This window comes from Aspergillus sydowii, assembly GCF_001890705.1.
Source record: "Aspergillus sydowii CBS 593.65 unplaced genomic scaffold ASPSYscaffold_1, whole genome shotgun sequence".
NCBI classification, from domain to species: Eukaryota; Fungi; Ascomycota; class Eurotiomycetes; order Eurotiales; family Aspergillaceae; genus Aspergillus; species Aspergillus sydowii.
In genome coordinates, this window is record NW_024467859.1 from 4,984,319 (window position 1) to 5,006,702 (window position 22,384).

Sequence of the window (22,384 nt, forward strand, 5' to 3'; positions counted from 1 at the left end):
GGAGAGCCCGGGCGTCATCGAGTGGCGCCGACTCAAAGCGGAACATTACTGCCCTGACATGCCGATACCCGCCTCTCCCACTACAATCACCGCTGTATACGGTCACGTTACGCATGGCCTTCCGCCTCGTGGATTTGCTTTCACATGGCTCTTATTGGCTGATATTTTAACTCATGTAATCTTCATAAGTTGGATTATATAATATTCACATGAAATTTCAACTAACTTATTGTGCAGTTGTCTATGTATTCAATCAATGATCGCTAACACTCCAACATGTACACCTGTCTCTAAACACCAGACCACAGCCGCCTTTCTAATGCAATGTACACTGTATAACCGGGCCTGATATTCATGGTCGTGTTGCTCGTGTGTTAAAAATGAGAAAAGCCACCTTTTTGCTGCTATTGGGCGCTCCCCGAACAGAAATCCTGGTAAAAGCATCAAACGCCGTCGGCCCAAAAAATGCAAGAACCGTGGTCCGTAGTATGCAAACAAATAAATCAGTGACTGGTGTTAAAAATTGTACCGCCCGCCTTGCCTCGTGAGGGGCTTCCCTTGTCGATTTGTGGCCTTGGTCTCCTTGGGATCATCGCCCGATTTCCGCGCACGCTTGGACGGGCGAGATGCATCAAGATGAAGGTGTCCATTCTCTGCTAGAGACGTCGAGTTCCGCCAATTTAAGCACCGATGTTTGTCGTCAGCCACATACGTCTTGTTTCGAGTTGTTACCCGTTTAGTTGGCATTTCCTCTGAGTCGTCCTCCGTCCGTGACAGAAACTCGTGGCGTGCTTCCATACATTTGGTAAGGTTGGAGCGATGGAGTAGGAGCTCTTTCCGTAGCTTTGTCTCGCGCTCACCACGAGAGTCAAGCCAGTCTAAGAGTTTCTCAATAGCCTCTGGCTCATCGTAATAACCCCATTCATTCGCGCGCGAAAGGCGTGTGGGTCCTTCTTCGTGCTTCTTGCGCTCAACCGGAGACACATGGAATTGTTTCTGGTATTGCTTTTTCAGGTCGTCCGAAATGTCAATGAAACCAAGCCGCTCCATCTCGTCCGGGCCTTGAACCCAGAGACGACCGTTTGCATATTTCGCCTCAGCAGTTGAACTGTTCGGCATCCCTTCATACGGCATTGCGTTGCGCTCAAACCACCAGTATCGGTTGCAAAAACGGTCCTTCCCTAGACACCTTGTGCGCGGGCAATCGGCCTCTCTAAGATCGTTGTCAACGACTATAATTTTCTCCTCGAATTTGGCAACAGCAGCTTTCTGGTCCTCAATTTTCTTCAGTACACGCTGGTACTGCTTTGATCCCTTGGGTTGCTTAGCAAGCTGCTCTTTTCGTTCTCGTTCTTCATCTAGCTTTCGCTTCCGCTCGATAACCCGATCCACGCCGCCACGAAGAGATCGCTGCGGCGTCCCATCTACATCAGAATCCACTTGTGAATCTCCATCCATACCTCCCATCTTCGTGTCTTCAGCTGCTTCCAGTTCTGGTATGGGGCTTGGTGACTTCTCGGGTTCGGGTTGAAGAGCTTTGCGCTCTTGGTGCAGTCGACGAAGCTCCTCCAGTCTAAAAAAAAAAAAGTTGTTAGTTTCCTTGAATATCAAGAATATAAATCAGGAAATTGTGCTTACGCTGCTTTCCGAGATTTCTGGTACTCGATCTTCTCTTTTCGAAACTCCGTCATTTGATTGCTGCATTCTTCCAGGTAGTTTCGAATAGCTTTGGTCTCCAAACTGAGCATGCAAATAATTTGAAGGGCTCGGGTTCGTAGATTAACGTCGAGAACCGCATATTGCTCGCGGGCGGTGTCTTGTGTTGGTTCTTGGTCCAAAGGCGCGAGATTCTCAAGTATTTTGTTGCAGATTTCCTCCATCCGCGGCCGAACGGACAATTGGTAGAGGAGTCCGATCATAATCATCTCCCAACCACCATTCCGGAAATCCCGTTTCCGCAGACGATCAACCCAACCGTACTCAGAAAACATCTCACTAGCGCGGTGAATCTTGACTTCGCTCGGTTCGGGTTGGCCGTTCGCCAATGCCTTCAAGCCCTCCGCCTCAGCTTTTGCCAAGCTACCCCTTGTCGTCATTCTTGTCACTGCGGGTTCTGGTGTAGGCTCGGCCTCATCCTCTTCGTTCTCTTCGTCTTCCTCTTCCTCTTCGTCTGAATCATCAGACTCCTCTTCGGGAAGCTCTGGGAGGGAAATTTGGATTGCGCCATTATTATCCTTCTCTGCGTTGACTAATTTCTTCAAAACAGCGCAGTGAATTTCGACAAAGAGCTCACAATCAACCTCGTCCGATGAGAAACGCATTGCCTGCAAAAAGTCGTCGAATGTGAATGAATCCAGTTGGAATACTTCGCAATAGACGTTGAGCGTATTCCATGTTTCAAGCAAAGGTCCCACTGATTCCATCTGAATTTCATCCTGTAAGAGATCTTCATCGTCCGGATCACCGAGTTCGTTTGCTTTCAAAAATTTAAGTGGCGGCCGCTGTTTCTTTTTCTCACGGTTCGGAGGGATGTCGAGGTCTTCAATAGGATATTTGATTGGTGGCGGGGATGGTGCCTTCGGTGGCTCAGCCTTCACCACGACGCTAGGAACCAGCTTCTTATCCGGCTCCTGGGATTTCGAAGCCAGTGGGGACCCATTCGTAGGTTTGTTGCCAACAAGGAAACTTGGGTTCCCGTTCAAGGAACGTTTATATTCCAAAAATTGTGCCTCTTCTGAACGCGCCAAATCCTGATCCGATGGTTTCACCTTCTGACCTTTAACCGCTGGCTTCAGCTCCGGGAGTTGCTGCGATGCGAAAAATCCGAAGAACCCCTCTTGATCTGCCTTCTTCTGTGCTTTTTTCTCGGCGACTCTGGCTCCATATTGCAGGTGCTTCGGCACTTCCGTCGATATTCTATATTCTTCAGCGATCGATGCCTTAACGAGCCAAGGAGCGCCATTCCAGGATTCTCGAGTCACATTATTTTTTATGAAAGCCCGAAGCATCTGTTTAGTGAATGTCTTCCTATCACGAGTGATGTGATTATGATCCAAAAGCGCTTCTTCATTTGGACGGTCCAATACTTTGACCAGATATGTCGCATGAGCGGGCGTCTTGACGGTTCCATCCGGATAGAGCTGCTCTGCAAAGTTGGCTTTGTCCCTAATCACCCCATGGAGGCGGGTATTGTCATCCAGTAAAATGAGAACCGGTTCACCAGGATAGAACTCTTGCTTGAATTCCTACAGTTTGTGAGTAAATGGGAGCACCAGCTGAGTCGCCAATGGCTTGTCACTCACTTCGAAGATTTCGTCCACTATTAACACACACGAAGTTAGTCACGGAGTATCTGGGTAAAGAGTTGGGGCGCCTACCGAGATGATCGACCCGCGATACTGTGGAGAACTGTGTTCTGCGCAAAATAGGACCTTTCAGCGCCTCGGGAAAAGAGTTGTTGACTTCTCGGGATTCTTCCATCTGTAGAATTATTTGTTAGGGTTGATCTCAGTGTTATGGGAGAAACCTGGTCGACATACTTCACTTCGAAAAGCTTCGAAGAAATTCAATCCAGAATGACCGGTGATCTCGCAGATGAATTTCCTTTGTTTATAGAAATCCATGCGCTGGAGGTACGATTCATAATTGGTGAACACCTCATTTGTCTCTGAAATAACCCAGACCTACGCGCCGCGCATGTCAGTATATTTTCCCTTTGCGCGGATATCGGCGGAGTACACATGCCTCGGAGCTGTCATCTTCAATAACTGGTCGCGGGAGGTATTGGACGGGTTTTCGTTTAAATAGCACCTAGGAGCAATGTTTATTAGCCAGCCGCGCCTATCGTCTTTCGCGATAAGGTTTCGCGGGCCATCGAAGCTCTCAACACACCATTATGACCTGTATATGCTAACGGGCAGGGAAACGCGTCGAAATATCATAAACATCCAAGGACTCTGGGCGGGGAACGCATGGAATATCTATTGCGCGAAATGTAATTAGCAAGAGTCGCGGTGTGCGGGACCACAAACATAGCCTCCGTTCCGGCTGTAAAAGTAAATTTACCTAGAGAAACGCGTCCCAGTCGCACCGCAAGCCCGAGGCCTGACTTGATATGTTCACAGATGCAAACCGGATATGGCAAAAAGCGGGCAGGTGCAGGGGCAACCAAAAGGTAGAACTACCCAGACTCAGAGGTAGCAAAAGAAAGCAAATGTAAATACTCGACAATTGCGACGCAGCGGAGCCGGAGGGCGGGAAGTCCGTAGTTCAAGTATGCGCAGCAGGTGAAAGATGGAGTTTTGTCGAGGGAGGAGAGAAGGTGAGAGGAGAAAGAGAAGAAGAGAAGAACTTCTGAAAGAGGACAGTGGAGGAGGAAAGGAGAAGCGGTCGCCGCACCGAAGCGGCGGCAGAACCGGGTGAAGGAGAGGGAGAGCCCTGAAGGCTGAGGGAGGGCCGCCGAGGGACTGCAGCTGCTGATTGGCCCACACCGCAGTGGACGTCGAGCGGAGGAGCTTTTCCTCTTTGGGACTCATCATACCCGGCCTGACTCTCTCCAGCTGCTTTGCCCGACTTGTGCTTTCTTGTGCCTCCACAACGCGGCCTCTCTGCCCTATCCATGCGTATTTGCACTCGATCTGCTCCCTTTTTTCTGCCGAATCTTCCCATACCATACTAATGTACTCATCTTGCAGTTGAGACTTGCTTCTGTTAGAAACGTATCGGACATTCGCCGAGACATCTAAGGGATCTCGTGCAGCAAACAAAGAACAATAACGCTTACAGATGCCTACCACCGCATATCAAAACATTCTTTCAGCCTACCTTTCAAGTTTATTTATAATTTATTTACACTCTTAAGCCTTCAAATAATGCACAGACCCTTTTTTGCCTTCTTCATTTTGTACCAGATATACTGGAACTATACAACTTGCACGGACAATTCCATATCTGAACCAGAGGAACCAATAAATCCACCACTGCGCCTATTCTTCTACGAAGATTTAATTGAATCATAAAATACATTATCTCAGCGTAGTGTTCAATATTCGTTTGGCATTATGCTTTATTTGTTCCGATCCATAAAAATTACCCGGCCGCGCTGCAAGCAAAACAAACCACCAATGACACAGAGACGACCAAAGATATCCCACCCACGTTCTTATATCACTGCTTTTGATTTTGTAATTTGAAAATCCCTGTCAATCACTGAATGTTTTTTTTCCAAGATGTGCCCATTCTTCAACGTTGTTAACTCAGTCTGGCGGTAAGAAATGCACCATCACAATACAAACGCATTTGGGATCTAGCTCATGAACCATAATTCTCAATACAGGCGCATAGACCTGAATGAAAATTGCAAAAATTTATTTCAAATTATGGTTGCGCTTTGGCTGATCCTATCCATTTACTGCCCCAGAAGCACCTCACCTATCAGGGAGTAGTTGGGGAAGTATATATGCTTAACCAGACGCCCATATAGCCCCTTTGTTTGGTCGCTACGTCGCAGTAAGTAATAATATTATATTTCTCATATCGGTGAAACTAGAACCACAAGTTAGGGTCTTTCGCAGTATACCCGAGGAGGCCATGTTTAATTGGCGACGTTGACTACCCCTACTACGTGGTTAAGTAGATAGATGTCTGCTCTGTTAATAAATATCTCCGACGGGTCCTGTGACCATGATTTCTTATGCGCATGGAAAGAATTTTTCGTTGACGGTGTTGGTTCGATACAGATCAACTCCCGAATGAGTCCCGAGCAAATATAGCGTTCCGCCACCCCAACCGTTCTGCCGAAGAATATATATTATGAACACTCATGGCTGCAACACCATTCAAAACCATGCAACCTAATGAAGATAGATGCCAAATCTTTTATATATAGACTTATCATTTTAAAATATTGTAATCAAATACAATTATCCTCCCAAAACCATCCCCAACAGTCCTTGGGCGTCCATCACCGGGAAGTATGGAGTCGTCACCAAACGGATTGATCATATTTTAGCTCTTGAGCTAACCCGATTAAAGCTAGGCCCGTGCCAATCTGGTGGGTCTGTCAAGGTTTATCGGGCGGAAACACGTGGATTAACCAAACAATGCAAACATAGCTATTACATCATCCTACGGGAAAAGGAAACCTTGGGCGAGTCGCGTGTTACCCATGTTGATGTTGTTAACAATGTATATAGAGGTTTTCCAAAAGGTAAATATACATGTAATAATTATGAACAAAAGCCAAGCAAATTTACAGGACAAATGCGCCAAAGTAATCAAAACATGAGATGATAACGTTATTAAAAAGACCTTCTGATACCGGCTAATCCCATACACATGAAGAAAAGATTGGTGTCGTATCTTCCATTACTCGTACAGGACATGGTTAGAGGAATTTCTTAGGCATGTTGGCACGGCGGCGCTTGTAGATTATGTATGAACCGGCGAGGAGAATCTGGACCGCGATGACCAGGAAGATGAAGAAGCCCATGCGGGGGGTAGACGCCGTGATAACTATTTAAGAGGTCAGAAAACTATTCCGCGGGTATACATGCAGCCGCGCGAGAAGTAAACCTACCACTGAGGAAATTGTCTTTGATGTTTTCGGTCAAACTGAGATGCGAGGACCTTAGAGTCTCGTGCAGTTGATTGAACTTGTCACGGTAATCCTTTCCTTCAAGGTCTCGTTGAATAGTTAGGAGAGTCTGTTCCATTCTTTGGAGTCGGACATCGAGGCCTTGAACATGGTCTTTTGTCGCGAGCCGTTGGAGGAGTTCTGATTGTCTGGTATTGGATTTGGAGCCCTGGCTCGAAATATCGCGCATGGTGTTGGCAATAGCCTTGTCGATGAGTTGGAGACGGGCTCCGAGGTTTGCGAGCTGGGTGTTCATTGAGTTCATATCGTTTGGTATGGCTTGCGCTTGCTGGGAAGAACTATCTTGAAGCTGAACAGCAGGAGGCTGCTGATCGTTGCTGCGCTGTTGCTGTTGGATAGGAGGAGCCTTTCCAAAAGGAGATGTAGCGGTCTGTAGTTCGACCTTGAAGACCTCGAAAGAGTCTGGATTTTCAGGAGTTGCGGCTGTGACACCGATAGTATTCCCGGCAGGAAGAATGACCTATATCGGGTTAGAAGACGCAGATAGCTTGGGTGGGCGAGATACGCACCTTGTCTGTCGAGAAGCATGGCTTCTCATCCACGGTGACCTCAAAGATGGCATTAGTGTGTCTGATGCGGATGACGGATGGCCGTCCAAGGTTACGGTAAGAATAATCGCAATGTCCGAAGGCCAGGCTGTCTACGCTCCGGTGGCTCTTGTAATCCGTCGTACCGTCGTTGAGGAATCCCCGCACACTACCGCCCTAGCCAGATGTCAGCCACGGAACGCAAGAGAAGACTGCACGACGTACCCTCCCACTATGGGTGTCTACAACCAGGGCGAAGCCATCCCACTGGCCCACGGTGTATATGCTGGCCGAGCCAACTTTATCCTTTCCGTCTTTGGCATACCAAAGCTGGAGATTTCCCCCTCCTCTCTCAACACCAGTGGCTCGGAATTGGAACTCTGCTGTCCACTCTGGATGGGAAAGTCTGTTGAAATTAGTGTCCGTGCGTCAGTTATCAAGATTGCGTGATGATATCGGGTGACATGACATACGGAGCTTGAGACCAGGCATATCCTCTTGTGTTCCCTGGGTATGGCGGTGTTAAGATGACTTTATTGGAAAGCTGTGAATGTTAGTCCCTTGCCCCTGGATGACCGATGCCAGCAACTTGGACACGTACAATCTGAGGGGAATGTCCTTCGCCCCCTAGGTCCCAGCCTGGAACGCCGTCACGGCTAGGTGCTACCCTGTCCGGGCGGTCAGTTACGCCAAATACAAGCAATAATAATGGGATGAAGGTAATTACATGGCGCCATGGCCAAAACTCGAAGACTCGATTACCGTCTGAGCTGTAGCGGCGGCAAAGAGAAGGAAAGATGAAGCAGGGATCTTCATGGTGTCTATAATTCGGCGGCAATCACTTGGGCGCCACGTCTTGTCGTGTTAAAGAAGAATTGAGTAGCGAGATGCAATTGCAGTAAATGGATATCCGAATAGGAGAATAAAGCAAGACGGTGTAAAATAACCGAGACAATGGGCGAAAAATGTAGACGATAGCAAGGTCTATATGGCTCGGGACCCGACGAAGCTCCGCGGTGGTACGTGGAGATAAGGCAATAAGATGACGGTCCACCCAAATACCACGGCGATAGAAGAGCGATAGAAATGGAGCTGAAGACCCGTTGCGCAGAAAAGAGCGGCGAACAAAGATCAATTGAATGGCAGAAGTCGAAGCCTGTCGAGCCTGTCGAAGAGCTTTCCCCACGATATACGGAGACGGACACACTGGCCTTTCGTCAGCGGTCCAGATCGGACTCCCGAGACGCGCAGTCACGTGCACGCCCCCCCCCCGGATCGATCGTCGGGCCGCCCAAGAAGCTTCGACATTGCGCGCTCTTCTACAGCATTGGACGACCAGGAAAGCTTCACGAGCGCTTCAAATGATCTGCTCCCTTTGACTGCATATTCGGGATGCCCAATCACAGCTCCAATGGCTGACTTGTACCCTTCTCTGACACAATGCGCCATTGTCGCAACGGCGTTCAAAATCCTCCTTTTCCCCGCTTAGTACGTTACCTGGCAGTTAATTCCCTAAACTTCGAATTTGCCCGAGTTCTATGCGATAGATGCTGACTCACGGAATTCATGGTACAGCAAGTCAACTGATTTCGAAGTTCATCGCAATTGGCTGGCTATCACGCATTCGTTGCCCGTACAGGAATGGTACTACGAGGTACCTGATCCTTGCTCCACACTGCTTTGATTGTTCCGAAAATAACAATATTTGTGGCTAGAAAACCTCGGAATGGACTCTCGATTATCCTCCCTTCTTCGCCGCGTTTGAGTGGGCGCTTGCTCAGTTGGCGCAATATGCGGACCCCGCGATGCTTGTAGTCCAGAATCTCAACTACGATTCCTGGCAGACCGTATACTTTCAGAGGGCGACGGTCATTTTGACGGAACTTGTCCTCTTTTTCGCCCTCAAACAGTCAGTACCGTTGCCGCGCATATCTGGAGGCTTAACTGACCTTACCCATGTAGATTCATCAAGTCCGTTCCTCAGCCTAATAAACACCTCGCGCATGCCGCTAGCTTGTCGATTTTGCTGTCTCCCGGGTTATTCATCATTGATCATATTCATTTTCAATACAACGGCTTTCTGTACGGGATACTAATTCTTTCTATCGTTTGGGCTCGGAAGCAATCGACTTTACTTTACAGCGGGATTGCCTTCGCCGTTCTGCTCTGCCTGAAGCACATCTACCTCTATCTCTCGCTCGCCTATTTCGTCTACTTGCTGCGAGCGTATTGCCTGGACCCCAAATCGGTGTTTCGACCACGGTTCGGAAACATCATCAAGCTGGGTTTGAGTGTAGTCACAATATTCGGGCTGGCCTTTGGCCCATTTGCGTCCTGGGGTCAACTACTTCAACTGAAAGATCGGTTGTTTCCGTTCTCAAGAGGCTTGTGCCATGCATACTGGGCCCCGAACGTCTGGGCCATGTATTCATTTACAGATCGCATTCTCATTCCACGTACGTGCAAACCTACTGTTGGTCTGTACCTTGCTGACCATTGCAGTTGCCCCGAGACTTGGACTCCCAGTCAACTACGAAGCTCTCTCTAGCGTTACCCGCGGTCTTGTCGGCGATACATCTTTCGCCGTACTGCCAGAGGTCTCCAAAGAACACACATTCGCTTTGACGCTCCTGTTTCAATTAGTAGGACCCCTTCCTTCAGACCAACCGTTCACAACTCTAACTCAGTTTAGCTCCCATTAATCAAACTCTGGCGTCGTCCTGACCCAGACACCTTCATCGGGGCCCTCACTCTTTGCGGCTATGCCTCGTTCCTTTTCGGGTGGCACGTCCATGAAAAGGCCATCCTCCTAATCATCATTCCCTTCAGTCTAATCGCTCTCAAAGACCGACGTTACTTCAGCGCATTCCGACCCATAGCCGTGGCGGGCCACGTCTCGCTCTTTCCCCTCCTCTTCACAGCAGCCGAGTTCCCACTCAAAACAGTCTATACCCTTCTGTGGCTAATCCTCTTCCTCTTCGCCTTTGACCGCTTCGCGCCTGTCCCCGAACGGCCGAGGATATTCCTCGTCGATCGCTTCTCCCTACTCTACATCACTGTTTCCATTCCACTGATTATTTATACTTCGCTGGTCCATCAGCTTGTGTTCGGCCTGGAGCGGTATCAGTTCCTGCCCTTAATGTTTACGAGTAGTTATTCTGCGCTTGGGGTGGTGGGAAGCTGGGTTGGGTTTATGGTTGTTTATTTTACGGCCTAGCCTATAGAATAGACCAGCATCGAAATCTCTTTGCTTAAAATTTCCTGAATATTGATCGGTAAACAACAGTATGTTTTCATTTCTGGCCTGTTAAGGACCTCAAGGTAGATTACGGGACAAGAGAAAAAAAAAGAGGAAAAAGGAAAAGATCTAAAAATTATCGTATAATACATACATATGCGGTTCGGATTTGCTCAGCAGGGCTCATGATTCCAGCTTAATTCGCATATTTCCACATGCCAGTGATGGCATGGTACTTCACCCTCGAAGAATAGGGCGGATAACGCAATATCGAGATTGGAAGAATCTCTTCGGTGAACTGGAGAAATTCAGGCCGCGCAAATACAGCCCGTTTTCCCTCTTGGTAGCAGTCTTCAAGCAAGCAAACACGTTTGATGATTGATGCGCGGCGAAAAAAGGAACAAGCGGGACGGGTGATTAATGAGCGTGAAAAAAGAAAAGAGTAAAGTGATAAAAACAGGGTAGAAGGGAAAGCGGTAGGGGAAAGTCCTCACAGCCATTGGTAGCTGGACTTCATGCAATAATCGACACGCTCGATAATGCCATTCTCTATGCGCCAGGTGAACCTTTTGAAAAGACAAAGTCAAAGCCGAAATTGGTGGGACGAGAAAGAGGTAAAACGGAAGCAGCAAGCAAAAACCGTAGCCAAGGGAAGCCGTTCATCGTAAGCCAATAAGATATATAGGATGAAATTATGAGGAAGATAAATGTGGCCATAGCCTTACTGAGGGGACGCTGCCATTTGTTCACTCGAGGTAGGCTGAACTTCAGGGGACCGAGCGTCCTGGGGTGCGGTAGCGCGTTGCGGGCTCAACACACTGATGCGCTGTTCAATGAGTTTTTGAAGAGCACGAAGGGAGGAAATCTCGTCATTCGGGGAAGGCAGGCCCTTAGGCTCATTTGCCTTGAGTTGGTCGATCAAGAGACTGATTCTACCGCCCTCTTCATTTCGCCAAGTGACCTGATTACTCTGCGCGAAGGATATCAGGTTTGCAGCTGCTTCGCGCTCGGCCACCGTCCGCGAATTCAATATTGCGGTTGTGGTGTCCTCCTCCGGAACGGCTGGCTTTTGAGACGCGTAAAAAGTGGTTGCCTTGGACGTGAGGTTATCAAAGCTCGCCTTTGCGTACTCGAAGTACTTATTGGCTGCCTCCTTCTTTACCGCATAATTTTCGTTTTCCCTACGTTTGGTTAGCAAAATAAAAGGCGCAAAAGAGGAGAATTGACCAACCTTTTGACTCTCTCGATGAAGTCGAGCTTAACACCTCTTTCAGAAACACGGTAAGTAACACCCTCCGTTTCGTGCTCCTCCAGGTTCTCATCCTCATCATCTTCTGGGAGAATCTCAATGTCAACATAACGGGGATTCTTTGGGCGGCGAATGCGTTTAATTGTTTCATATCCTTCTTCATCCGTGACAGTGTATTTCATGTCATGTAAGGCGTGATTCGGACACATCCAAGTGTGATGGAGGCGATCGCTGCCAGGTCGCTGGGTTGGTGGAACAGCGAGTGGTGGATCAACGCAGTCCATATGGAAAGCACAGGGGCAATAATCGCACTGGATGATAGGCCGGCAGCCATTAGTGGTGCGCCCACACTTGACGCAGAAAATGAGGTTTCCCTTTGCATCAACGGTTCGTAACAGGAATGGGTCATCGTAGCGACCAGTGCGGCTTCCCCGAGCGGCACGCGGATTGAGGCGCGGTAGCGATGTGACCTCCTCATATCTTCCCTCGTCATTGGTGCGGACTCCAGCAAAGAAGTCTCGAATGCGAGAAGGTAATGCGAAGTCTCTGTCCGAGACCTTTTCCATGCCGCCGAGTAGAGTATTCATTGATTGCGACACCGAGCATTTGGGACAAAACCAATCACCATCCGGAGGGTTTGCAGGATCCAACGGCGGTGTTAGGCAGGAAAAGTGGAACGACAGCACACAGCCATCGCAGCACAAGAGCCGTCCACTGCGGTTACAGTTCCGACAGAAATCATTATTTTCCGCGGGCTCGTCGTCACTAGTTCAAGTCAGCCATTCTAGTGTCCAATATCTAAATGGAAGGGCTGTAGGCCAAAGGCAACGGGGGAAGTAAGTACGTACCTTAGGGATGGTGTAAGGCGCCTGTTATCGCCGGCATCACTGCTCGACACACTCTCTGAGCGCTCTGTCCGCGTTGCTGCATCATCGGCCGAGTCATCTACACCCTTCGTGACTGGCCCGGGAGAAGACAAGTTTGATCGAGGGTTTTTAGCCAAAGAAGAACGAAGCCCACTCTCGGGAGCTACAATCTTCGGGATAGACTTCCGCAATCGAGTTCTCTTTGCTTGTACAGCCTCCGTTGAAAGCTCGGGGTTTTCCGATGCCGTCTGCCGTTGACGGTCACTGGATGCCAACACGGAGCGACGTTCCGGAACATTCTTCTTTTGCTTTGTATTCTTGGCCTGCTTTCCTTTCTTGGTGTGTCCAGCGGAAGCCGCGGAAGCGACGGCAGGAGCATAGGTCTCGGCATCAAGTGACTTCGCAGACGATAGGGTAGATTCACTACTACCAGAACGGGCCCGTCGAGGGCCTGGTAACGTAGCAATTTCGTTACTTGCAACATCTTGGGATTCCAGTTCGCTCCAAGCGCCTTGCATTACCTTTTGAAACATGGACCTCTGCGGGGAGCCGGGTGTTTCCTGACAAACCCCATCTAGAATATTGAGCGCATAGGGGTCATTGCCACACTTTTCCCACATACGGAGCAGTCCCTTGATGACTGGGCGATTATTAGCGTCTGAAGCCAATCGTATCGCGGTTTGGACTGCATCCTTGACCGTGTCAATGTCGGCATCCCCGGAGTTGGGAACAGGTAATATTGCGAATGCTGCTAGATCTTCTTCGATCGTAGGCTTGTGCGGAACCGGCTCAGGAGCCTGCTCCTCGGGTGTCAAGGGAGTCTGAATGTCATCGTTCTTCTCCCCATTTATTTCGGGTTGCAGCTCCTTCCTGGCAGGAATGATAGGGGTACCCGGCTTGGATGGTCCCAGCCCAACCTTGCGCAGGTCCGCGGCAGAGGGCATTGTGCCTAATGGGCGCATAGTTCCTAGTACGGGGTTTGCGCTGCTGGATACCGCTGACCAGGGCGTATCATCATAGCTCGGTACAGGTGCTCTTAGTTCTGGCTCAGCCCAATCCCCGTTCTGTTCAGGCAATTGTGTACCATTGACACCATTCACTTGGGTCTCTTCAGGCTGATCGGGTTGCGACTGGCTTGAAACCGGCGTGTCTCGAAGTGGATCTGTCGCTACTCGTGAAGTCCTTCCAGTTCGGCGTTGTTTACGCGGTCTGGTGGAATCCGTGAAAGACGAAGCCATATTGGCCGTGTTCTGCGCTGGTGTCGAGGGTCGGGAGTCGTTTGACCTTGCGTGGGAGGACGAACGGAGATTCCGTGCCATTGTTGCGAAAGCAGGGCACAACAATCGGGACGCCTGCGCAGCATGCTATTAGCTCCAGGAACAATATAGAGAAAAAAGTAAATTTCTTCTTCAGCTAAAATATTACTTACCGATGAACAGGCTCCTTGAACTCAGCGACCGTGCCCGGCGTGGCTGGTTGGAATCGTGGCCAGCCCGCGCGGTTGAAGAAAGAAAGATTGCGGAGTTGCGAAACGGGACTTTTCGAGGTCCCGAGCCCCAATCACGCTCCCAGGGGTTCGCCGCGGATGCTGCACCAACCACGGGAATTTCACACCTAAATAACACGAGTAAAACGTCAGAATTTGAGATCAAATAATGATCAATACAAGTTGAATGAGAATTTTGGTTATATTGTGAATAGTGGACTTACCAGATGCTCACGTACCCACCTTTGGCGGTTACAGTCCAGGATAAGCACAAGGACAACCAGAAAAAGTAGGTAGACAATATGCAGTATCCAAAGTAGAATGCAGAAGTTGTCGCAAGACTGCAAAGTTTCTGAGAAGTAATCTCCCAGGTCTTTCCGAAACCTGAAGCCTTGTCCGTCAGCATAGGACTCAAGTCAACTGTAACTTATTGAGACCCAATGATAAAAAACAAGGCTAGATCTTCAGAAAACACGTAAAACAAATCACGATGCTCCGTAAAGGAAAGAAGAAAAGGGCAATAAAGGTGGAAAGCGTCTTGGTAGGCTATTGCGGCGAGGAGCCAGGGATATCTGATAAGTCCAACACACCCAACAGAAGCGAAGCATTTATTCCAGAAGGCTAGGTTCTTTTCTCCGTGAAGTAATAGGATATTCAGAGACTTACAGAGTTAAGTGGCTTAAGAGCCTCGGTGGACAATGAAAACACAACCTGTTGTGTTCTTTGTTGAAGCGAGGAAAGGTGACCCTCAGTATCCCAGAACCAGCGGAAATACAGAGAACGCTTCTCTCAGCTCGAGAATTCCTGAAAAGGTCAGTAGAGATCTTTTTTTCAGTGGTAGAGACTATGCGAGGTGTACTGGAGGTTGAAATGGAAAGGCGTGGATGTATGAAGACGGGAGTGAAAGGAGAAGAGGGCAGGAGAGATAAAAGATCTGGGAAGGGGGTTTGAACAGAAATCAAAGATGTTAGAAGGAAGAGGAGTGTTACTGTATATGAGAATAGGATGTGTTACTGAAAGTGCTCAATACGCAGCGCGGGCGACAGGTGAATAACGTGTTGGTGGCGCTGTCCTTAGGCAGGCGAAGGTAGGGGTTGTCAATACCGGACAGGTTTCACAGTCGCTCTTTGATTTCGAGAGACATCAATCAGCCAGAACACACGAAACTAGTCGCAGCGAGATAGACGTCTAGAACAACAGAGTCAATCTTGCGTTGGGCACTGATAGGTTATAGCCCAGCAGCAACTTTTTCGGAGTTCGCTCGGGAGTGCGTATGCCCAGATGACCGGGCCAGAAGGAACAAGGGGCAGACTTCAACAACAGAAACAAATGTAGAGAGCAGACTAGCCAAGCAATTCACTCCAGCTATACCTGGGTTATGGGTAGAAAAGGACAGGTCTTCTGTGGATGGGGGGGAGGCAGCCGGGAGAGAGGAAGAGGAAGAGAGATGCGAAGAGGCAGACGAGCCTTTTCGTTGGCCCACTCCCCAGTGATGACCAGCTCACCACTCACAACACCAGGCACCACAACACATCTGTAGACCAATTGGCATGATGTATTTCTCTACATACGACTCTGCTGTTTTGATGAAATGGTCTATCATGCCCTTGAGACCGCTCAGTTACATGCAGCCGGGGGTTAGGTGCACCCCCATGATCGGCTTTAGCATCCGAATAACACATGGTAGTTGGGCATCGAAAGACGCCGGCATAGTTAGAGTATAGAATCCTTCCGATGAGCCTCTAAATCTAATGAAGTCAGCGAGAAAGTACGTCATGATAAAAGGTCACAACAACCGGTGAGGCTCCGTCCCTATATCACACCGACTGACTATAATCCAGGACAACTCTTCGGGAGACTAATGACTACACCAGGTATACCGACCAAGTAAAAGAGTGCTGTTTCGCCAGATGTGGGAATACAAGATGTGTCACTAAGGTTCAGCGGTTACAGACATGGCTGGGGAACAGGGATCGTTCAATAAACCCCTCTGAATGGCTTCACCCAAAGCAATCGTGAAACCCTACCTAGGGAGGGCGCATCATCGAAGAAAATACTTCTAGAAAGGGCGAATGGCTTCATAATACAAGCAAGATACTGTTATCTCACGTCTTTTGCTCACAGGATGGCTCCTGTGATGGATTATTTTCTTTGCTTAGGTACTTGTGACTATGTGCGACTCTCATGTGACTTTTTTTAATGTACTTGTTATCTGACAAAGGTTCTTAATAGATATGGGATAAGGATGGAAGGCTTATGACCGGTTCTTCGGTTTAGCCTTTTGCTTCTTCCCCTACAGTAAAAAAGAAAAATTCTCCATCTCCGGCTTGTGGTAACAGGCAGCGCCGGCGGCCAGATAGTCACAGGACATGAGCTCAGGGTGAGTCTGAGGCAGGACTATGGGCGAGATCCAATAGGTACAGCAAAATTCAACCAATTGAGCAGTCCATCTATTCCGCGTCCTGAGCACCATCAGCCTTCTTGGCCTTCTTCTTCTTGTTCTTGTTCTTCGAGGATCCGGTGGATTTCGAGAGCGGGAGCTCAAGGATCTTGAGGATCTCTTCGTCCTCGATCTTCTTGTCCGACTTGATCTTCTCAAAGTCGGGCGTAGCAGGAGCAGCCAGCTTGGTGATACCGTTCTTGGTAATCGCTGTGGCACGTGTTAGTCAATGATTCGAAGTTTATGAATGTCTACACATTAGGCATCCAAATAAGTGGTCTGTACTCACCAATTGTGGTCAGGTAGCGGGAAACCGCAGAGTTATCGGCCTCACCGGCAGGCTCGTATTGACGTAGGACACCTCCACGGACACATTCTAGGACACCGACCTTGGCGGCCTTCTCGTCATCGAGCTGTCGCAAGCTGAAGGGGAACTGGCCGAACTTCTTGACGACCTCGGAAAGGACCTGTCGAGAGCTGGGTCTCTTGAGCTGGTATGTCGTAGTGGTACGACGGTGCAGGGTGGAGCGGTGGTCCAGGTTCTTCACTTTTCCGGATCCAAGGGACAGGCCCATTTCCACACCCCAAACCTCACCAACGTCGGGGACACCCTCGCCCCTCGTGCTGTTGGCGCTGGGGGTAAGAATGATCTTCTTCTCGGCCTCGATCTCATTGCGCTCGAATTGCCAGGTGGTTGTGTTCTCGACGACGTTGCAGTCGTAAATCTTGGCCACCTTCTCGATCAGCTGAGAAATGCGAGCCTGGGTAGGAGCGCGCTCGGCGGCCGCCTTCTTCTTCTCTTCCTCGGATCCAGTAGCGAGGAGACCGGGCGGCGCCATGAGTCTCAGAAGTAGCTCATTGGCGTAGTAAGTGGCATGGATCAAGTCGGCCTCGCGGCCGGTAACCTCAGACTTGCCGACAACGACCATGTCGCAAACAATGGTTCCGAATCCATCGATCTGAGCACCAAGCTGGATCTTGGCAATTTCACCAGCCTTCAGGGTTGTCTCGGCCTCTTGGGTGTCCGATACCAGGGGAGTGTACGGGGTCACATAGGAGCTGGGAGAAACAGTCGTTGGGTGACCAATACCTGCAACACAGGCAGGTCAGTACACTACTCGGGGGAGCATTTCAGGCCTTGGGCAAGGTAATGGAGGGGGCTCGTAACGCACCCTTTGTGATCTTCTTGCCCTTGTAGACCTTGGCAAGCTCCTCGTCCAGGATCTTATCACCCTGCTGGCAGATTTCGACGATCTTGGCGCCCTCGACACATAGCGCTAGAGAATTCAGATTAGACTTGTCACTCCAGGGTAGGGTTTGGAACGGCGTTAGCGCTCGGGCAACACACCTGAGACAGCCTCGACGACCTTGTGCGAAATCTGGGCAGCGGTCTTGTACTTGGTAAGCGTATCGGGGTTGTTCAAAGTGTAGTCTGGAGACAATCCGAGAAGTGGTTAGCTGATACTGTTGCGACGAGCACGCTGAAACAGTTTCAATGCGAGAATAAAGGCATCCGACTGGAGAAGAGGAACAGATGTGAAGAATTTCATAGGTGAGTCCCGCGGATGGTTGGGCGTAGCGGCTCTGTCCATCTCACCCGGTTATGACGATGAAGCAAGCGTGAAGCCCACAAACGCGGAGCTTTTTCGCACAGCAGAAGAGGGGCACTGCTCAGCAGTCAACACTTACCAACCTCGGGGGTCTGGGCGGTCTGGGTTTCGGCCATTGTAAATGGAATCGAGCTCGCACTGGTGCGAGGAAGTGACAGGCAACAAGGCTCAAAAATCAGCAGTCGTGCGGAGGTGGAGGAGGAGGAAAATTAGCCAGCTTCGTCGGCCAGATAATGAAGGTATGGAGCTGCAGTCAGTCGTGTGCACCTAAAGTACCCATTACGTATCATGGTTACAGAGCTGGCGGGGCTCTGGCTGAGAGCTCCTGTGAGTGCGCTGGGAGGGGCCAAGCCTTGGGTAGGGCTTTGTATGGCAATTACCGTTTCTTACCAGACCGCCCACTTTCCGTCGATTCTCTCGCCAGTGAGGCCCTCATGCTGATGTCACTACGTATCCGGCCTTGCCTTGTTATTTTCTATTTTGGGGTGATTCGTACTCTGATACCGATCTTACCGATCTTCTACAACAACCCCCGGTGGCAATTTCAACTAAGAGGGAAAACAAACGCACATCCTCCACTAACGCTGTTACGAGACTCGACCTCGGCGTGTCAGGTGAGGAATACGTCACGCGAATTGGACCCATCCATACAGCCTGTAACTTCTCGTGCTAGTAAGGCGCTGAATAGCCCGGGGGCGTCAACATATTGCACTTGAGGAATAATCACTGCTCTCATTGGATGCTAGTTTGAGTCTATAATGTCCCCAGCAGATACTCCACCAAGCTCAGACAAGCCATGGACTGTCCGTAGGGCATGGCTGTCAATGGAACATTCTTATAGAACTCGAGGGTGTCGCCGATTGCTGTACCAAAGCTGGTGTTCCTGAGTTCTCCTTGCTCATCAACCGCACCAAAGACAGCTGCAATCGCTTTCTGCGCTACGGGTCTGAACTTGTCGCTGATATAGCGCTTCCTCACACCCTTGAGGATACCGTAGGCGAACCCGGCGGTGGCAGAGGCCTCGACATATGAATCTTCATGATCCAGCAGCGTCCGCCAATACCCATCTTTTGTTTGTAGATGCTGCAATGCCTCTACCTGCGCCAGGAGAGTGTCGAGCAGATGGATACGGATAGGATCACCGGGTTCCAAGTCCAGTAATTCAATGAAATCCGGGATAACGATGGTAATCCAGCTATTGCCGCGACCCCAAAGAGCCCGAGCAAAGTTGTGGCCGCCATCTTCGAATGTCCATCCGTGGAAGAAGAGGCCCGTCCGAGTATCGAAGAGATATTTGATATGCACAAGGAATTGGCGCTTTGCCTCGGCGATATATGCAGGCCGATTCAACAACTTCCCGATTTTAGCCAACGGCATGACCGTCATCATTAGCGTGTCATCCCAGAGCTGCTGGTAATTATCGGTTAGATATGTGATATGCTGCATGCCACCGAATCGGGTACGCTCAAGGTCGTGCATTGCCCATTCGGCCCATGCGTCCAGCCAGGGAAGATACGTCGAGTTTCCAGTGTGCTCGTAGACGTACGCCATCGTTAGGAACGGCGACATGGTATTGATATTCTTTGTCGTGCCACCTTCAGCGAATCGCGCGGCGAACCAGTCCTCAATAATGTCGAGATATTTCTTATCATTTGTCATCTCATAGTATTTCCAGATTCCATAAAGGCCGATCCCATGCGTCCAGTCCCAGCCAGTCCACGATTTGGTGTCAACAATGCGCCCATCTTCAAGATGATGGATGAATTGGCCGCTTGTGTCTCTGATATTAATGAGGTTATGGATGAGGCGGTTGATCGTCTCATGGGCCTGGGAAGGGGTAAACGGCATATTAACGATGTAAAGGTGAGATGTTGTAGAGGAACCAAGCTCTTGTCCCAGACTGCTTATTTATGCCCCCGGCCTGTGCCTGTTCAAGTAGAGAGAGCCTGAACAAGTATTTTTTGCGAAAGAGAGGGGGCCGTTGGGCATCCGCAGGACCCCCAAGGAGCTCCAGATTGGAGACGCGACGCACCAGCCTAGCCTGCGCGATTCATGTCTTATCAGCACCCGCCATTTAGTACTTGGGAGAGGCTGGGATCATCTAGCGCTTTTCCGATTCAGACGGACATTTTTCCCTCCCTCTCTTACCCCCAACAGGTCTAATCCCTACCTAGTAATTTATCCGAGTGTCAGCATCTGCTCCCCAAGCAAACGCGGGATAATACACCTACATGGTCCATAGGTACTACTGGCATTAAGGAAATATAAGCGGCAGGCATTCTGGTAGTAAAGGCCGGGGTACCGGACCTGGGGTCTGGGGTAATCCCATTGACGGCGAACGATGTTGATAAAAGGCGACTCGCTCCCTTCTCAATTCATCATGCCCTGTATCCCTACCTATTCGTTAAGAGGTGGATATCTTTGTTTTCTTAGTCCTATCTATAATGGCTGACGACGCTCAGACTTCTACGGCAACCAAGGATGGCTCGGACTCGGCTCATCTGGAGCAAGTGCTCTCCGAAGCGGCTATAGATAAGCAGACTGTCGACTATTCGCGTGTGGACAATGAAATCCAGCAGTATGCCGGCCAGCAATCCATCTCAATCGACGAAGCAACAAACAAACGTCTGCGCAAAATGATCGACCGGCGCGTGCTGGCAGTCATGATCCTTACCTACTTCCTGCAGGCGCTGGATAAGGGAACAATGTCCTTTGCTTCTATTATGGGTATTAGGGAATATGCTGGCTTGGAGAATGGCCAGAAGGTTCCTACATCCTATCACAGCCAATACCCCATGTACTGACTGTGTGTGGGCAGTACTCTTGGTTAACAACCTGCATCTACATCGCCGTCCTCCTTGTTGAATATCCGACGAATCTGATTATCCAACGCGTTCCGATTGCCAAATATCTGGGTCTTAATATCATTCTATGGGGTGCCACCCTTGCTCTACATTCAGTTTGCAAGAACTTTCCTAGTTTAATTGCTGTCCGCACGTTGTTAGGTATATTTGAGGCTGCTTGTCAACCCTCATTTGTTCTACTTTCTAGTATGTGGTACAAGCGGCATGAACAAGCAGAAATTGTCACCTACTGGTAGGTGCCATGACTCGATCTCCCCAACATCGCCCCTAGCCCAATTGGCTTACAAAGACTAGGTACATGATGAATGGCGGACAACAAGTAGTTGGTGGCCTCTTGGCTTACTGCTTCAGTCTCATTGGCAATGGTTACCATATCAAGTCCTTTCAGGCTCTCTTCCTGACATATGGATGCATCTCTGTTCTGTGGGGGATCTTCGTGATCCTGTGGATGCCTGATTCGCCCATGCGTGCTAAATGCTTCAATGAGGACGATAAACGTCTGATGATCGAGCGCGTTTGATCCAACCAGACAGGACTGCAGAATAAACAGTTTCGCGCCTATCAGGTTTTGGAAGCATTCCGTGATCCCCAGGTCTACTGTTATATGGCAATCCAGATCTTTACTACGCTTCCAACCAGCGGATTGGCCAACTTTGCTAATATAGTCATTGAAAGCTTTGAATTTTCTGTGCTACAGACTCAGTTATTGTCAATGGTCCTTGGTTTCTATATTATTATTGTGCTGTTCACGACCTTGTTCCTGATCAAGAAGACTGGTCAGAACCTGTACATTATGCTGGGATTTATTACACCGTATGTCCCTATCCCGATTGCGTCTTTTCCCCACTGTTTGGATTCCCTTATACTCCTACCCAATGGCAAGACTAACATATCCAGGTCATACGTTGGCACATTCGTCCTGATGACTGTGGAAAATAAGAATTTCGCCACCAAGATCGGTCTTCTAATTAGCTACTACATCACCATGTCATTCTGGGCTGCCCAGACATTGGGTTTGTCTATGGTCTCTCGAAATATCGGCGGTGCGACCAAAAAGTCCGCTGTTATCGCGACGACCTTTGTTTCCTGGGCTGTTGGAAATTCCATCGGTATTATACACCCATTCTTCTATTACGATTTACAGTGTGTAGACCAGTTTGCTGATCTCAGCAGGCCCTCAAGTCTTCCTTGACAACGACGCCCCTCGATACCTCACTGCCTTTGGCGTGCATTTGGGCTGCTACGTTTGTTTAACATTTACGATCATATTCCTGCGGATTTATCTGTCTAGACAGAATAAGAAGAAAGACCACATTCTTCTTGAAGCGGGTCTTGATCCTAACGAGGAAAATCTAGCGCATGCGTTTGAAGACCGCACTGATCAGGAGAATCTTTACTTCCGGTACATGTACTAGAGATAGATCTCGGATAGGTTTTTTGTCACTACTT

General features: G+C 49.3%; 7 protein-coding genes across 7 annotated transcripts; 2 read left to right on the top strand and 5 right to left on the bottom strand.

Annotated features, from left to right (window-relative positions):
- Positions 1-148: 148 nt before the first annotated feature.
- ASPSYDRAFT_39987 (DDT domain protein) lies at positions 149-4,394 on the bottom strand. Its single transcript, XM_040845999.1, has 8 exons — positions 4,066-4,394; positions 3,892-3,980; positions 3,745-3,810; positions 3,540-3,683; positions 3,378-3,480; positions 3,303-3,319; positions 1,639-3,245; positions 149-1,573 (listed from the first exon to the last, which is right to left on the bottom strand). Exons 2-8 carry the CDS (start codon positions 3,892-3,894, stop codon positions 517-519), a joined length of 2,997 nt encoding a protein of 998 aa, XP_040709004.1. The 5' UTR covers positions 3,895-3,980; positions 4,066-4,394; the 3' UTR covers positions 149-516.
- A 1,750-nt stretch (positions 4,395-6,144) lies between these two features.
- On the bottom strand, positions 6,145-8,371 carry ASPSYDRAFT_39990 (putative lectin family integral membrane protein). The gene is made up of 7 exons (XM_040846000.1): positions 7,910-8,371; positions 7,784-7,850; positions 7,656-7,726; positions 7,408-7,588; positions 7,165-7,359; positions 6,578-7,115; positions 6,145-6,513 (listed from the first exon to the last, which is right to left on the bottom strand). Exons 1-7 carry the CDS (start codon positions 7,996-7,998, stop codon positions 6,386-6,388), a joined length of 1,269 nt encoding a protein of 422 aa, XP_040709005.1. The 5' UTR covers positions 7,999-8,371; the 3' UTR covers positions 6,145-6,385.
- Positions 8,372-8,503: 132 nt separating this feature from the next.
- On the top strand, positions 8,504-10,399 carry ASPSYDRAFT_194205 (dolichyl-P-Glc:Glc1Man(9)GlcNAc(2)-PP-dolichol alpha-1,3-glucosyltransferase ALG8; the record flags this gene model as incomplete). Its single annotated transcript, XM_040843687.1, has 6 exons — positions 8,504-8,670; positions 8,758-8,836; positions 8,898-9,091; positions 9,145-9,638; positions 9,685-9,824; positions 9,875-10,399. Exons 1-6 carry the CDS (start codon positions 8,594-8,596, stop codon positions 10,397-10,399), a joined length of 1,509 nt encoding a protein of 502 aa, XP_040709006.1. The 5' UTR covers positions 8,504-8,593.
- Positions 10,400-11,141: 742 nt separating this feature from the next.
- ASPSYDRAFT_140726 (putative PHD finger domain protein) lies at positions 11,142-13,854 on the bottom strand (the record flags this gene model as incomplete). The annotated part of the gene is made up of 3 exons (XM_040841073.1): positions 11,142-11,601; positions 11,652-12,434; positions 12,518-13,854. 3 exons carry the CDS (start codon positions 13,852-13,854, stop codon positions 11,142-11,144), a joined length of 2,580 nt encoding a protein of 859 aa, XP_040709007.1.
- A 2,617-nt stretch (positions 13,855-16,471) lies between these two features.
- Positions 16,472-18,187, bottom strand: ASPSYDRAFT_138793 (curved DNA-binding protein (42 kDa protein); the record flags this gene model as incomplete). Its single annotated transcript, XM_040840872.1, has 5 exons — positions 16,472-16,671; positions 16,751-17,551; positions 17,634-17,738; positions 17,810-17,893; positions 18,151-18,187. 5 exons carry the CDS (start codon positions 18,185-18,187, stop codon positions 16,472-16,474), a joined length of 1,227 nt encoding a protein of 408 aa, XP_040709008.1.
- A 579-nt stretch (positions 18,188-18,766) lies between these two features.
- On the bottom strand, positions 18,767-20,016 carry ASPSYDRAFT_39997 (glycoside hydrolase family 88/105 protein). Its single transcript, XM_040846001.1, has one exon. It carries the CDS (start codon positions 19,917-19,919, stop codon positions 18,825-18,827), a length of 1,095 nt encoding a protein of 364 aa, XP_040709009.1. The 5' UTR covers positions 19,920-20,016; the 3' UTR covers positions 18,767-18,824.
- A 499-nt stretch (positions 20,017-20,515) lies between these two features.
- Positions 20,516-22,350, top strand: ASPSYDRAFT_54533 (uncharacterized protein; the record flags this gene model as incomplete). The annotated part of the gene is made up of 6 exons (XM_040848867.1): positions 20,516-20,836; positions 20,890-21,167; positions 21,230-21,449; positions 21,486-21,748; positions 21,833-22,044; positions 22,109-22,350. The coding sequence occupies 6 exons, from the start codon at positions 20,516-20,518 to the stop codon at positions 22,348-22,350; spliced, it is 1,536 nt and encodes a 511-aa protein (XP_040709010.1).
- Between the last annotated feature and the right edge of the window lie 34 nt (positions 22,351-22,384).

Coding starts and splice junctions, on each gene's coding strand:
- ASPSYDRAFT_39987 (XM_040845999.1), bottom strand. Junction 3,684..3,744: donor TTGAAGATGACAGCTCCGAG/GCATGTGTACTC, acceptor CGCGGCGCGTAG/GTCTGGGTTATTTCAGAGAC. Junction 1,574..1,638: donor CAGAAATCTCGGAAAGCAGC/GTAAGCACAATT, acceptor TTTTTTTTTTAG/ACTGGAGGAGCTTCGTCGAC.
- ASPSYDRAFT_39990 (XM_040846000.1), bottom strand. CDS start 7,998: ATGAAGATCCCTGCTTCATCTTTCCTTCTCTTTGCCGCCGCTACAGCT. Junction 7,589..7,655: donor TATGCCTGGTCTCAAGCTCC/GTATGTCATGTC, acceptor TAATTTCAACAG/ACTTTCCCATCCAGAGTGGA. Junction 7,360..7,407: donor TAGACACCCATAGTGGGAGG/GTACGTCGTGCA, acceptor ACATCTGGCTAG/GGCGGTAGTGTGCGGGGATT.
- ASPSYDRAFT_39997 (XM_040846001.1), bottom strand. CDS start 19,919: ATGCCGTTTACCCCTTCCCAGGCCCATGAGACGATCAACCGCCTCATC.